This window comes from Podarcis cretensis (assembly GCF_951804945.1).
Source record: "Podarcis cretensis genome assembly, chromosome: 1".
NCBI lineage: Eukaryota > Metazoa > Chordata > Lepidosauria > Squamata > Lacertidae > Podarcis > Podarcis cretensis.
Genome location: NC_137170.1, coordinates 71,331,065 through 71,345,596, shown reverse-complemented (window position 1 = coordinate 71,345,596; position 14,532 = coordinate 71,331,065). Strand labels below are relative to the sequence as shown.

The 14,532-nt window shown below is 39.5% G+C and overlaps 1 protein-coding gene and 1 long non-coding RNA gene across 9 annotated transcripts in view; one reads left to right on the top strand and one right to left on the bottom strand.

Moving 5' to 3' along the window:
- Positions 1–14,532, top strand: part of LOC307210855 — a 58,892-nt gene that overhangs the window by 12,834 nt on the left and 31,526 nt on the right. The gene's annotated exons all lie outside the window — the stretch shown is intronic.
- NRIP3 (nuclear receptor interacting protein 3) overlaps positions 600–14,532 on the bottom strand; it is a 34,962-nt gene continuing 21,029 nt past the window's right edge. Inside the window, exons 4-9 of one of the 3 annotated variants that reach the window (XM_079966903.1) lie at positions 14,113–14,252; positions 11,267–11,319; positions 11,066–11,160; positions 10,156–10,239; positions 8,100–9,868; positions 600–2,155 (exon numbers count right to left, since the gene is read on the bottom strand). In XM_079966903.1, coding sequence (XP_079823029.1) covers positions 9,853–9,868; positions 10,156–10,239; positions 11,066–11,160; positions 11,267–11,319; positions 14,113–14,252 — 388 coding nt within the window. In that variant the 3' untranslated portion in view covers positions 600–2,155; positions 8,100–9,852. The other 2 variants (XM_079966904.1, XM_079966902.1) reach the window with 2 other exon arrangements.

Genomic DNA, 14,532 nt, shown 5'->3' with positions numbered 1-14,532 from the left:
AGAAGAATGAGAAGCCCCTGCACTTGCACTTGCAGAACTTGATCTCAGTCAGAGCCACCCTTTACACAGCAGCTCCATATTTTAGGGTGGCTTTACCAAAAAGAAAAAAGAGAGAACAAAAGATGATGCAGATTAATATAAATTTTACATATGCTAATTTATTTGTATATATTTAAATTTGAAAATAATTACTAAAATTTAAATAGAAATGCAATACATTTCACCATAGTGGGGAAGATGTGAGCAGGTTAGCTGTTCAGTCTGCTTCCTAGGTGCTAAAAGTTAAAGAGCAACTTAAAGGCTACAGCTTTCCCTTGTTATGGTTCTTTATCTTTTAACTGGGCTCAGACCAGACTGCCATTCAGATATACTATGGTATGAATTTTTGTCTTTTTATATTGTAAACTGCCCTGTGTTTCTTGGATGAAGGATGGTATTGAAATACTACTACTGCTACTAATCTAGGACTGCCCTTAGTAATGTAGGACACAAGGCCTACCATATTTGCACCAGAAAGCACCGAGGGTTCTGGATCAGGGTGTGTATTTGGCAAAACATACCATGAGAGAAGATAAAGCAGAAATTAAAACACCTTAATAGAAGTTTTACATTTTATTTATTTTCATAATCATCACAGTAATAAACACTAAAGTAGCCAAATGCCACATAAGTAGCATAGACAAATATATTTTATTTTTCAACTACATGTTGGCAGGTATACACACAGTGCAGTTCATCTCGCAAACACATAAGTTTTGTTTTGTAAATATAGATATATAAGTATTGAGGGCAATGATGCACAGAAAGATAAAAATATATCCAAACACTTATACTTCAAATCTGTGAGCAACACCAGCGCTGTACATGGATGTTATCAAACCCATTGCAAAAAGCCAAACCACAAATTATTAAAATATATATACTAGTTTGGGAGTGCTAAAGATGTTGTAGCCATTGCATATTCTTTGTGGTCACTGCCAGAATGACCAAACCAGATCAAATATTGAAAACTAACGCTAGCCTAAAAGTGTTGGTTCTCTACCCCTTTTTATTCAATGCCAGTACTTATTTCCATTGAATTTAATTAGGGTTCTTCAAAATGTAAGTGCATATTCAGTACAAAGTCTACTAGATAAGTTTTAAAAGGGATCTGTTGTGTCTAAAGTGTGTATTGCATCCTGTTGGTTTGACAACACCCACCCACACCCAAGTCTACCAAAGCTTCTTTCCTGCAAAGCATTTAATTAACTGGTGTAATTAGAAGCACATCTGTGATGCTAATCATATAGTCGTATAGCTAACCATACAGCTCCATATATGGGAGCTTGGTATGGTGGCTTGAGGTGTACTATAGACAGAAGCTTAGAGAAAATAGCTTGAACAAGGAGCAGGGGAGAGGGATGTCTATATACAAAACAGCTCCCCATGCTCTCAGGAAGGAAGAGAGTGCATGTGTGTAAGATCATTTTCCTGTATATATTGTTTGCTATTTTTGTTTATATGGATTGGTGCACAAGTATGACCACCCTAGCCTGTTGTGAATATGGGTTAAGCAGATATATGCAGACTTGAGCACATACTATATAAGTTTTACGGTCGCTTGAGCACACTTCAGTTTGCAGCTCAACACATTTGTAACGTAGCTGCTAGTGCAAGTTGAACTGCATGTTGAAACAATCAGACAATTATGTGCTACACATGTTGTTAATCCACACTGCGGCCACAACACACTTATTTTTGAGTAAATTTGCACAACTAAACGTATCACCCAGAACCAATTGAAGAATACCTATTGCTGGTAGCAAAAAGCTCAAGACCATTATAGAAAGCAGTGCCAAGAAGTTATAGGACAGGAATTGTCTGTGGTATTATCAGCCTAATGAAGAAAACCAGATAGTTCGCTGAAGAGTGTGCCATAGCATACAGCATTATTGGCTTATGAGACTCTAAGGCCAAGTAGTCCAACTTTTCATTCCAAGTGGGCTGCAAGAGTGATTCAACATGGAGCCCATGGGTTGCACACTGCCTTGTCACGCATGTGCAGGGAGGGGGAGCCTGGCCAAAATCTGAGGCTCCCCCAGCCCTCACACTGCTTTCCCAAAGCTGGCTAAGTGAGGTGGACTTTGGGGAGGCACCATGAGGCTCTGAAAGGTACCTAGAGCGGCTTCCGGTCGGCGCCAGCGCTTAATGGCGGTCCGAGCCTCGAGCTCCGAGGCAGGACTGCTTCGTTAGTTCGGGTCTTACCCGCTACGGCAAGCGGGGGACCCCTAAAATCACAGGCGCGGAGCCTGTGAACAAAGGAGATTCGGTGGGCACCTTTTGCGCCCCCCGGCACTGTGAGGGAGCCTTTTTAAAGGCTTCTGAGCGGCATCGGGGTAAGCGCGGTGCTGAGAGTCGTCACCCAGCTAGCGGAGTGAAGCCGCGTCGCCATGAGCGGAGAGCGCCGATTCCTTCCTGCAATTGGAATTTGATTACAACACCCGTGAGTAAGATTGAAAAAGTAACGGGACATTAGAAAAAAAAAAAAAATTCGGCTGAAAACGGGAAAGGCAAAAATTAAGGAAGTCTGCCTCCCCGGAACTGCAGAAGAGATAAAGCAACGAAAATCAAGCTGCACTTAAAGGGAATCTTTCTAATTTTTTTAAGCTGTCAAACTGACATCGGACTTAAAACCTCCCCCCAGATTGGCAGGAGAAGGGGGGAAGGGATTGGAACGTTGTTAACCTGCTGGAAAATTAATGGAAAATTAAGACCTTCCATTGTCAAACCCCCTGGGGTCGGGCTGCCCAAACAAGACACCGGGACGTGAACTGTCAAACTTTGAGAAGTGGGGACTTGTTTGTAACAAAGTTACCGGACCTTAGACGTACTTTGTTGCATTTTGGCCACATAGAAAATAGAGACTTTACAATTTGGATATTGGAAAATTTCTGGCTACTGTTATACTTCCTTGCCTCTTTGTTTTCTTTTATCTCTGCCATTTGGATACAATTGAATGCTCCCTCTAGAGGGTTCTATGTGAAATTGTTGCACTTGAAAAAGTAACAGTGGGATTTTCCACCTGGGAATCAACTCTGTGAAAACGACCTTGAGGATATGAGTGCCCCTACAGATGAGATAGTAACAAGGCAGAAAGCAAAACAATCTCACAAGAAAAGGGCCTCTATATCAGGAACTGCAGCTGTGCAGGAAAAAACAGCAGCTTCTATGGGTCCTATGACTCAGGCACTACTTAAAATAAATCAATCCCTGGAAGCATTGACAAAACTATCGACAGAGAATTCTAAAAAATTAACAGAGTTGACAACAAGGTTGGATGTGAATACAGCTAGTGTTACATCGAACACAGATTCTATAAATAGATTAATTCAGGAAAGTTCAGAAACACGAAAGATTGCAGAAAGTGCAAAAACAACGGCAGAAGAGACAAGGGAAAAATTTGGGCCTATTATTAAAAAAGTGAATGAGCATGATGCAGCCCTCTCCTTACTGGAACTTCAACGTAAAGAGAAGAATTTAAAATTTAGATTGGTGCCTGAAGGGGAAGGGGACAACCTTGTGAAATTTCTTACAGAGAACATCATAACTTTTTGGCAGGAGGAATGGGAGGAAGATGAGGAACTTGAGATAATATCAGCCTTTCGATTGGGTAGAAGGCAGGATAAAAAACCAAGGGACTGTTTAATTACACTGAGATCAAAAGAAGAAAGAGACAGAATATTGAATTTGCATTATCAAAAGGCATTGGTGATCCAAAATTGTCAGATACAGATTTTTAAGGACATTCCTAAATACATTTTAGAGGTGAGAACATATTACAAAAGTTTAGTAGACCTGCTGAAGAAAAACACTATACCATTCAGATGGGAGTTTCCACAAGGACTGTCCTTTAACTTCAAAGGAAGGAAGATTAAAATAAAAACAATTCAGGACAAAGAACAATTTTTGGAGAAGTACCTAGAGGATCTGCAGAAAGGAACCGTGGAGGAGAGGGAACCACCTGATATAGCAAATTTGTCATTTGGACTTCCACTACCACCATCGGAGGAAGAGCAGAAGCTTGGAGCAGTTGGAGGAACAGCTACCTAAATACAAAATGTCTCTGCAACTCCTTAGCTGGAACTGTAACGGTTTGAACCTTCCTTGGAAAAGAAGACAGGTTTTTCACATTTTGAAGAAAGAACAATTAGACATAATATGTTTGCAAGAAACCCATATTGCCAGGATACATAGGAAATTACTGATAAATAAGAGACTCGGTCAAGAATTTATCTCATCAGATAAAGTAAAGAAAAGAGGTGTGGTGATCTATGCAAAGGAAAAGTTGGCTCCAAAATTGATATTCAAAGATGAACAAGGAAGATACCTGGCAATTGAAATACAAATTCAAGGAGAAAAGATATTAATTGTGGGAGTTTATGCCCCAAATGAAGGGAAGGCTGAATTCTTTAGGAAGTTGCATGAGACATTAGTTGACTTTTTAGATTATAAAATCCTAATGATGGGAGATATGAATGGAGTTGTCTCAACAAACATGGATAAAGCACAGAGACAAGTGATCTCGAAAGAAGGGAGACTACCAAAGATCTTTTTTGAAATGACTGAAACAATGGACTTGATTGATATCTGGAGAACAAAGAATCCTTTAGAGAGAGAGGGAACTTTCTTCTCAGAAGCAAAAATGACATGGACAAGAATAGACCAAATTTGGATTTCTAGCAGTCTGGCGTCAAGAACAAAAAAAGTAGAAATATGCCCAAAAACGTGCTCCGACCATAATGCGGTTAAGATGGAGATGAAACTAACAACAACTGGTTCCTTTAGATGGAGAATGAATGACACCCTATTCAAGGATGAAGAGATCCATAAGAAGGCCCTTAAAACACTAAAAGATTACTTTGAGATTAACAGGAAAACAGATGTGGAAAAAAGAATAATTTGGGACGCAAGCAAAGCCGTGATGCGAGGTTTCCTAATTCAACAAAATTCTATTAAGAGGAAGCAACAAAATGAAAAGAAGGAAAAAATTTTAGAAAAAATAAAAGAAGGAGAGAAGAAGTTGAGGTCCAAACCAAAGTCCCATGAGATTTTGAGAGAAATAAAGTTTCATCAGATGCAATACATGGAGCTCATGAACCAACAAATAGAATGGAAGATAAAGCAAATGAGACAAAGAACTTTTGAATCAGCGGATAAATGTGGGAAACTTCTGTCATGGCAATTGAAAAAAAGGCAGAAAATGAATACGGTAACAAGTTTAGAAATGGATGGAAAGATTATCCACAAACCCAACGAGATCAACAATTGTTTTCAAAGCTTTTTTAAGAAATTGTATGCACAAGGGCCAACCAACGAGCAAGAAATAGAAGAATTCATCAGAAAATACGGTTTACCAAAAATCTCAGAACAAAGTAAAAGGATCTTAAACGAGGAAATAACAGAACAAGAAATAGAGGGTGCCATTCAAAATATGAAATTGGGAAAATCACCAGGACCAGATGGCCTGACGGCCAAATACTACAAAATGCTGAAAGAATGGCTGATACAACCATTAAAGGAAGTTTGCAATGAAATTTTGAAGGGGAAAAAGGCACCTGAATCGTGGAAAGAGGCTTTCATCTCACTTATACCGAAAACAGAGACTGAAAAGAACCAGGTTAAAAACTACCGCCCTATATCTTTGCTTAATGTGGATTACAAAATTTTTGCAGACATTTTGGCAAAAAGATTAAAGAGAGTTCTGGCAGAAGAGATTCATAAGGACCAAACAGGCTTTCTCCCAGGTAGACATATGTCAGACAATGTGAGAAATATTATAGATATATTGGAGCTGCTGGACGTTGACATTAATAGGAAAGCAGTTTTGATTTTTGTGGATGCGGAGAAAGCCTTTGACAACATTTGTTGGACTTTTATGAAAAAGAATCTCCAAGGGATGGGGGTAGGCCAAGGTTTTGAAAACGGTATAGGTGCGATATATTCTCAACAAAAAGCCAAATTAATTGTAAATAATGTGGTAACAGAAGAAATACCTATAGAAAAAGGTACACGACAGGGTTGCCCAATATCCCCTTTACTTTTTATATCAGTCCTGGAGGTTTTGTTAAACATGATCAGAAAGGACCAGTTGGTTAAAGGAGTTCAGGTCGGAGTTAGACATTATAAATTAAGAGCATTTGCAGATGATCTAGTATTGACCTTGCAACAGCCAGACACTAGTACTAAAAGAGTATTAGAACTAATTGAAATATTTGGTCGAGTAGCAGGTTTTAAATTGAACAGACAAAAAACGAAAGTGTTGGAAAAAAATTTAACAATGGAAGAAAGAGAGAGTTTTCAGAATGAAACAGGCTTGGAAATAATAAAAAGGGTAAAATACCTGGGGGTAAACTTAACATCTAAGAATGTGAATTTATTTAAGGATAATTATGAAAAATGTTGGTCAGAAGTTAAAAAGGATCTGGAAATATGGTCAAGGCTGAAACTTTCCTTGTTAGGCCGAATCGCTACTATTAAGATGAATGTATTGCCTAGAATGCTGTTTTTATTCCAGACGCTGCAGATTGTGGACAAGATGGACTGTTTCAAGAAGTGGCAGAAAGACATATCAAAATTTGTCTGGCAGGGCAAAAAGCCCAGAATTAAATTTAAGATTTTAACTGATGCAAAGGATAGAGGGGGGTTTGCCCTGCCGGACTTAAGACTCTACTATGAATCAGCAGCTTTTTGCTGGTTGAAACACTGGCTACTTCTTGAGAATACTGACATTTTGGATCTGGAAGGGTATGACAATAGTTTTGGTTGGCATGCATATTTATGGTACGACAAGGTAAAGGTGTATAAAAGTTTTAAAAACCATATTGTAAGGAAAGCATTGTATAACGTTTGGACTAGATACAAAGATTTGTTGGAAAGTAAAACCCCTAGGTGGGTGTCACCAATGGAAGCTAGGGAAGTAAAAAAGCTTAACATGGATTCTAAATGGCCAAAATATCATGAGATTATAGAATACGATGGTGAAAGGGTGAAACTTCAGAGTTATGAGAAACTAAAACCTAAGGTTCGAGATTGGTTGCATTACCATCAGATAAATGAGACGTTTAAACAGGACAGGAAAATAGGATTTCAGAAAGAGAAGTCAAAATTAGAAACAGAATTGTTGGAACCCAATACTAAGAATTTATCAAGAATGTATAACTTGCTGTTAAAATGGAATACACAGGATGAAACGGTGAAATCAGCTATGATTAAATGGGCACAAGATATAGGTCATGATATTATGTTTGCTGACTGGGAACAGTTATGGACCACCGGTATCAAATTTACTGCATGTAATGCTTTAAAAGAAAATATTATGAAAATGATCTACCGGTGGTACATGACCCCAGTCAAGCTAGCAAAAATTTATCATTTGCCTAATAATAAGTGTTGGAAATGTAATGAGACTGAAGGCACTTTCTACCACCTTTGGTGGACCTGCCCAAAGGTTAAAGCTTTCTGGGAAATGATCTATAATGAAATTAAGAAGGTCCTTAAGTGGACTTTTCCTAAGAAACCAGAGGCTTTCCTCTTGGGTATGGTGGGCCAAGTGGTGTTAAGGAAGGATAGGACTTTCTTTATGTATGCCACTACAGCAGCAAGAATTCTACTGGCAAAGTATTGGAAGATGCAAGAACTACCGACTCTGGAAGAATGGCAAACAAAGGTGATTGACTTTATGGGACTGGCTGAGATGACGGGCAGAATCCGGGACCAGGGGAAAGAGACAGTGGAAGAGGACTGGAAGAATTTCAAAATATATCTTAAAAATAACTGTAAAATTGAGGAATGTTAAGATGTCAGGGGGTAAGAAGTAAAGAATTGCAGCAGTAAACAAAAAAACTTAAGAAATATTTACGAAAAGGAACTAAGACAATGGACTTAAGGGTTGCTAAAGAATTTTTAAACAAGGATGCAGGGATGGGGAGGTATGGGGAAGTCAAAGAAAAAAGGCTATGAACCGATGAGTATGAAGTTATATTGTGTTACACTGTTCTTTATTTTATGTGTGGAAAATTAATAAAAATTATTATAAAAAAAAAATAAAAAATGAAAGGTACCTAGAGCCCTCCTAGCTCCTAGGCTTTGGGAAGGAGGCTGGGAGAGCCTTCATGCCTCTCTCCCCAAGCTCAGTGCCTTGCTTAGCCAGCTTTGCAAGGGCAGCGCAAGGGCTGAGGCGGGTCATCAAATATTGCTGAGAGCCGCCAAAAAAGGCCTCAAGGGTCACATACGGCCCCTGGGCCATGTGTTGGACTGCCCTGCTCTAAGGGAATAAAAGAAACAAGGTGCTGTCCCAGGAGCAGGGAGGAAGTGGTTCTGTCTTTCCCTGTGGCTCATCATATGATGTTTAGAACAGTGGAGAGCCTGCTTGAATATATATCATTACTGTAATATTGTCTCTGGTGGTAAGTGTTAAAATTCCCTGTTCGGTGGATAATATTGAGTGATAATTGCTCTTCTTGGGAATCAAGCAGTCATGCCATTAGTGAGAATGACCCCAAAGGGAGTATGACAGGACACGGATATTCATTTTTTTTAGAGAAAATGGAAGGGGCTGCCATAGCAACATTGTTTCCCACAGTGTATTTTTATATACAGTACACTCATTCTCTCATTTCTCAATCTGGTTTTATACTATAAAACAATAACCATGCTGAAGAATCAGTCCAGAACTCAATGTTTTTAGATTATTTGGTGAGTTTGCTGCTTACAAGATAAAGGTAAATACACCTGAAATTCTAGTAATATATATATTGTAGAATGCCTTGGAGATACAAAGGCAACAAGTATCTGGGCATTAAGATGATGAATACATATTTAAACCAAGAATGAAATGTTTTTTTTTCCAACATTATCTCATTACCAGCCTTAAGGAGTGATGAAAATTATTATGCCAAAATGTTGGTAACTATTTAGAGGTCTGTCCATATCTACTGATAATATATTTTTGCCAGGAGTTATGGGCTAATAAAAGGCTCACAGATGCAATTTAAAACAATCACAACTGAGAAAATTATGCAACAAAATTTGAAGAAAATAAACTAAAATATTAATGCGGAACAAGTAGACATTAAAATTCTTATGTATGCTACACTGTGGTTCTAGATAATTTGTTTAAAATCTGGAAATCCAGTTACTTATGCTATTATGAAAAGCTGAGTATTATATAGATTTAAATTGTGCTCCACCTTCTTACTGTTGACATCAATATTTCATAATGAGAAATTAAGAACAACATTTTCTGAGATATTGAAATTTGGAAAATATCTAATAATACAAGCAACAATAGTTCCATCATACCACCTTCAGTACCCTTGAAAAAAATATATTCTCTTCAACTTACGTGAGCATTTGGATGAACTTATTTAATTGTAAATAAGCTCTGGTTTGAACCCAATCATGTCCAATTATTAATCATTCTCTGTTTAAAAATAATTCTAAAAATCTGATTCTCACAGCCTCTCATTGCAGCTAAATACAATTAGTTCAAAAGTTATAAAAATTGTCTTTTTCAGTCTCACAAGAGGCAATTCATTTCAATAATCCATTCATAACAAAAAAGATGTAAAAGAAACATTTTCATATTTAGATGACCATAAAGAGGACATCATTTTTAAGAGTGGACTCAGATGTGCTTTTAGAAGTCCACTGTCCACACTCTTGGCATGGTGAGTGAATGCCTGAAGTTGCCCTAGACTCCTTCCTTCATTTAGCTACAAGCTAGCTACAGTCTAGCAAGGTGGGGTTATCAGTATTGCCGACTCTCCTTTCAACCACAAAGCCTTATTCTCTGAAGCCAGCAGTGCATTCTCTTCAGGCCTCAGAAGTGCTGAAATGAGAAGCATAAACCAGTGTGACAAAAGAGTTGCCTCTGTTTTGGTTTTTTGCCAAGCTCGATCTCATTATAGCAAATACATATGCATATAGCGCTAACTTGGGGGCTGGATGTGCTCATGCAGTCGTTCAGCCCCACACTCCATAAGCACCAGGGGCTGCGTGCAACCCATGCTGCTTCCCAGCCTGCCCACTCTGCTGACAGGGATGGCTATAAGACCAGCCTGGGCTGTGCCACCTGTATGGCCAGCACAGGATATCCTGGAGGAAAAAGGTACCTGCCTTTTCCAGGGACACTTCCCAGGCTTCCAGCTGTGTCCTACAGCTCTGAACCAGGAGCGCAGGTGGCTGCCATGAGGATGTGCCCTAGAAAATAACTGTTTAGCAAGCAAGGCACCTCATAACTGTGTGTAAAATATATTTCCTTACCTAAAACCTCTGATTTCATAGATCCTATATATATTATTTATCAAACTCCTAATCAGCACTTAAATTGGGGAAAGGGGGCACAAATGTACTTGGGGCAACTGAAAGCCTAATTTATTATATTCTTGGTGTAAAAGAGCCTATTTTACCACCTTTGTAATACTATACCTCTTTGGGGGAAAAAAATTCCAGAAATAAACCTCCCATGGTACAGTTAGCATACATGCCCAGGAGCAATAAGGTCCCTATCAACATTAAAAATGCTGAATGGTATACCATTGTCTCATTTTCTCTTTCTGTCTCCCTTTCTTGGAAACTTCCATGCTATTCCCTGACTAAAATGCAGGAGTGTGTCCTAAGCACTTACTGAAAGCAGGATATCCCAGTGCAAACCCACCAAATGAAGCAGAAAATATACGCATTGCCTGTATGATAGGCTTTGGTAATCAGAACCAATGTTTTAAACCATATTCAGTCTGATTGGTGTTAAAAAAAACCTTAAAAAATATTCATATCTTCTTCACTCACATCTAGGGGCGAGTTCAATAATGTGACAGTTTCACTGTTCAGTTCTCTACTTACAGCAGCTTTTTTCGTGCTGCACTAAACATACTTTGGATAGCACATGGTAAACTATCATGAAACCCTCAAATTATATGCCATCCCTAGTCAGGATCCATTTCCTCCACATATTCACTATGCCACTGATTTGACTGGATATTGTCACTCTAAATATATCTGTGCAGCTTTAGAGTTCAATACTCACTTCTCTTCGTGTGCAGAGGCATTAATGACAAAAGGAATTTCTACCCTGTCTGTCTTCCCCAAGATCAAGTGATACTTTTCAAGGTTTATCACACACTAAAATTAGAGGGAATATAAGAAAACAAATTAGACAACAGGTTAAGATCACCTCAGTAAAAGAAAATAGGGGATACGAAAAGTTGGGAGGGGAACAGAGTTTTACCTTCAAAGATTTCAGTGTCTGTAACCCCAGGGAGAAGTTTTTATCATTATCTTCTGGAAAGGGAGAGAAACATGTTCAGATAGAGATAAAATGCTATGATGAAACAATCTAACACATACACAAGCTCATATTTCCATGAGATGTGTTAGGTCCCTTAGTGTGGTGAAGGGGTCCCTGCCAACTCAATTTGTCTAAAGCAGCTGGAGAAGAACCTGCTCTTCCCTCAACTTTACCCTTCTTAATAGTTCAGTCACTATGTAAATCTAATCCTTTGCTTGTTCTGTGAAATCAAGTATTAATCAATAGTGCTGAAGGATGTATTAATTTCTTTTCTTTTCTGAATTTTCTTTTCATGCAAGTAACCTTTCTTTCTGTGACCAGTTCCCTATATCTAAGTCACTAATTGATTCCTCTGTAGAACAGTGATAAGAAATCATTGCTGATGGGAAAGAATTCTTAGTGGTCTCAGGGTAGTTTCTGTTGAGCCAAATTTAGAATTGTAAAGGCTGTCATTTATACATGAGAGGTGCCAGTACTGCCTGGAAATAGTACTCTATCATTATTAATTATTATTTATTTTAGGCTTTAGTATTTCACTATGACAGTTAACAGTTAACAATTTCAATTCATATATACTCATATATACTTATTGCAGGGACGCAGGTGGCGCTGTGGGTTAAAGCCTCAGCGCCTAGGACTTGCCGATCGAAAGGTCGGCGGTTCGAATCCCTGCGGCGGGGTGCGCTCCCGCTGCTCGGTCCCAGCGCCTGCCAACCTAGCAGTTCGAAAGCACCTCCGGGTGCAAGTAGATAAATAGGGACCGCTTACCAGCGGGAAGGTAAACGGCGTTTCCGTGTGCGACTCTGGCTCGCCAGAGCAGCGATGTCACGCTGGCCACGTGACCCGGAAGTGTCTCCGGACAGCGCTGGCCCCTGGCCTCTTAAGTGAGATGGGTGCACAACCCCAGAGTCTGTCAAGACTGGCCCGTACGGGCAGGGGTACCTTTACCTTTACCTTTATACTTATTATCCAAATAAATATATAGATATTTCTAATACAGTTATATAAATTATACTCTGAGTTTGTAACCCTGCCGCTTAATCCCAGAACTTTGTAGTCTGATGGTGCGGGAAAGGGATATTAAGAGGTGCTTAATAACTTTAATACTTTCACTTGTTCTAAGAGACATGTTTCTGCATGCCCAAATTAAGCTAGGAAAAACAATGTACTAACTATAATCCCCTTCTTGGTCAGTCCCCAAAGCATTCCTGTCCAAAGCACAAGCTTAAATTCACATAGAAATGTGTGAAATTGAAATTATAAAGTAGCTGGCTGGAGACAGCTGAAAGATGGTTTTAAAAGGCAATTGGAAAAAGGAATTTCAACTTCTGCTATATGTACTTATCCTACTTTCATCTCTGGTAAATGGGTTTTGCAGGACTTCATATTGTTTCAGAAACCTACAAACTGTTTTTGACCAGAGGCAACACTGAGGCTAAATAGAGTTTTCTCAACTAGAGAAAAGGATCCTTGGATTGTTATAAACTTGAGAAAGTAGGGATTTAAGCTGTGTTCTTGTACATTCCAAGCATGTGTTCCATTACTGAGGATGGGTCCTTCCACTGTGAGTCACTTTAATCCAATAGGGTTGGGTCCAGAGTGAGTTAGTTGTACTTAGAGGATTGGAATTAATGTTAGTTAGTTCTCATTGGGGGGGACGCGGGTGGCGCCTAGGACTTGCCCTCCAGAGCAAGAGAAAACATGTGGCAGCCCTTTAGATATTTGAAGATGGCTATCCTATCTCCTGTGGGTTAAACCACAGAGCCTAGGGCTTGCCGATCAGAAGGTCGGCGGTTCGAATCCCCGCAGCGGGGTGAGCTCCCGTCGTTCGGTCCCAGCTCCTGTCCACCTAGCAGTTCGAAAGCACCCTTAAGTGCAAGTAGATAAATAGGTACCGCTTTATAGTGGGAAGGTAAATGGCGTTCCGTGTGCTGCTCTGGTGCCGGTTCTCCAGAGCAGCTTCGTCACGCTGGCCACGTGACCCGGAAGTGTCTGCGGACAGCACTGGCTCCCAGCCTCTAGAGTGAGATGAGCGCACAACCCTAGAGTCTGTCAAGACTGGCCCGTACGGGCAGGGGTATCTTTACCTTTACCTTTTAGTTCTCATTGAAATCAGTGGCAAGTAAGGCTTTTGCGTTTTCCTTTTACAAAGAGTTTATATCCTACCCTTCCTCTGAGGATCTCAGGGCAGCAACACGGTTCTTTATCCCATTTTATCCTCACAAGAACCCTGTTATGTTGCAAGGCAGTGATTGACCCTAGGCCATCCAGTTAACTTCATGGCTGAGTGGGTATTTGAACCTGTCTTCCCAGTCCTAGTCCAACATGCTTAACAGCTCTAATGGGAGTTGTAGTTCAAAATAGCTGGAGGGCACCAGGTTGGCTAAGACTGTTTTAGCCCACCTTCCCTAACCTGATGTCCTCCAGATGGTTCTAGACTGCAGCTTCCATCCGCCCTAACCTGCAGAGCCAGTAGTCATGGTGAAAGATATTCTAACAAGTATTCCACACTAACTCCCCTAAGCTTGATTAATTTAGTCTGGATCCAACCAAATAGATTTTTTTTTTTTTTTTTAAAGGAAACTGACAGTGAATTGAGAGAGGTTTGGCTTTTCAGGGTACAACCACAACATATTTTTGTAATCTCAATCCAACAGATTTTAGAAACAAGTCAAAAGCCTCCCAAACCTGTTTACCAAATAAACTTAGAAATTGCACCATAATGTACAAAAATAGGTTTGACAAGTACTATACTTGTATGGCATCTAATCTGCCTGAACACTCACCTGCCACAATTGCTGAACAGTCCACATGAATAGTCCCCATGGTAAGAACCAGGTGTTCTATGTGGCCAATCACTTTCATACTGTGTGGCAATGAAATCTTCTCACCTTCGGGCTTATAGGGCTTCATGTGCTCCTTTAATCTGCACAAGGAAAAATCACTGGGTTTACGTCAGGAGTTTGTTCATTTTAGGATGCCAGTACTTGTGTTGTGTTGTATCCTGGAACTGAGCATAGTCATTCCTATTCTGTAATTAGTATCTGATACAGATAAATAATTATTTTTACACAGCTTTATATTATTTGCTGTTAACTATACACCTAGATACTTTACCTTTCTTTCAATCTTTAGTCCTGACACATCTTGTAATTTTTGTTCTCATCATTCATATTTTTTACCAAGAGTTTGATTTGTCTTTATTA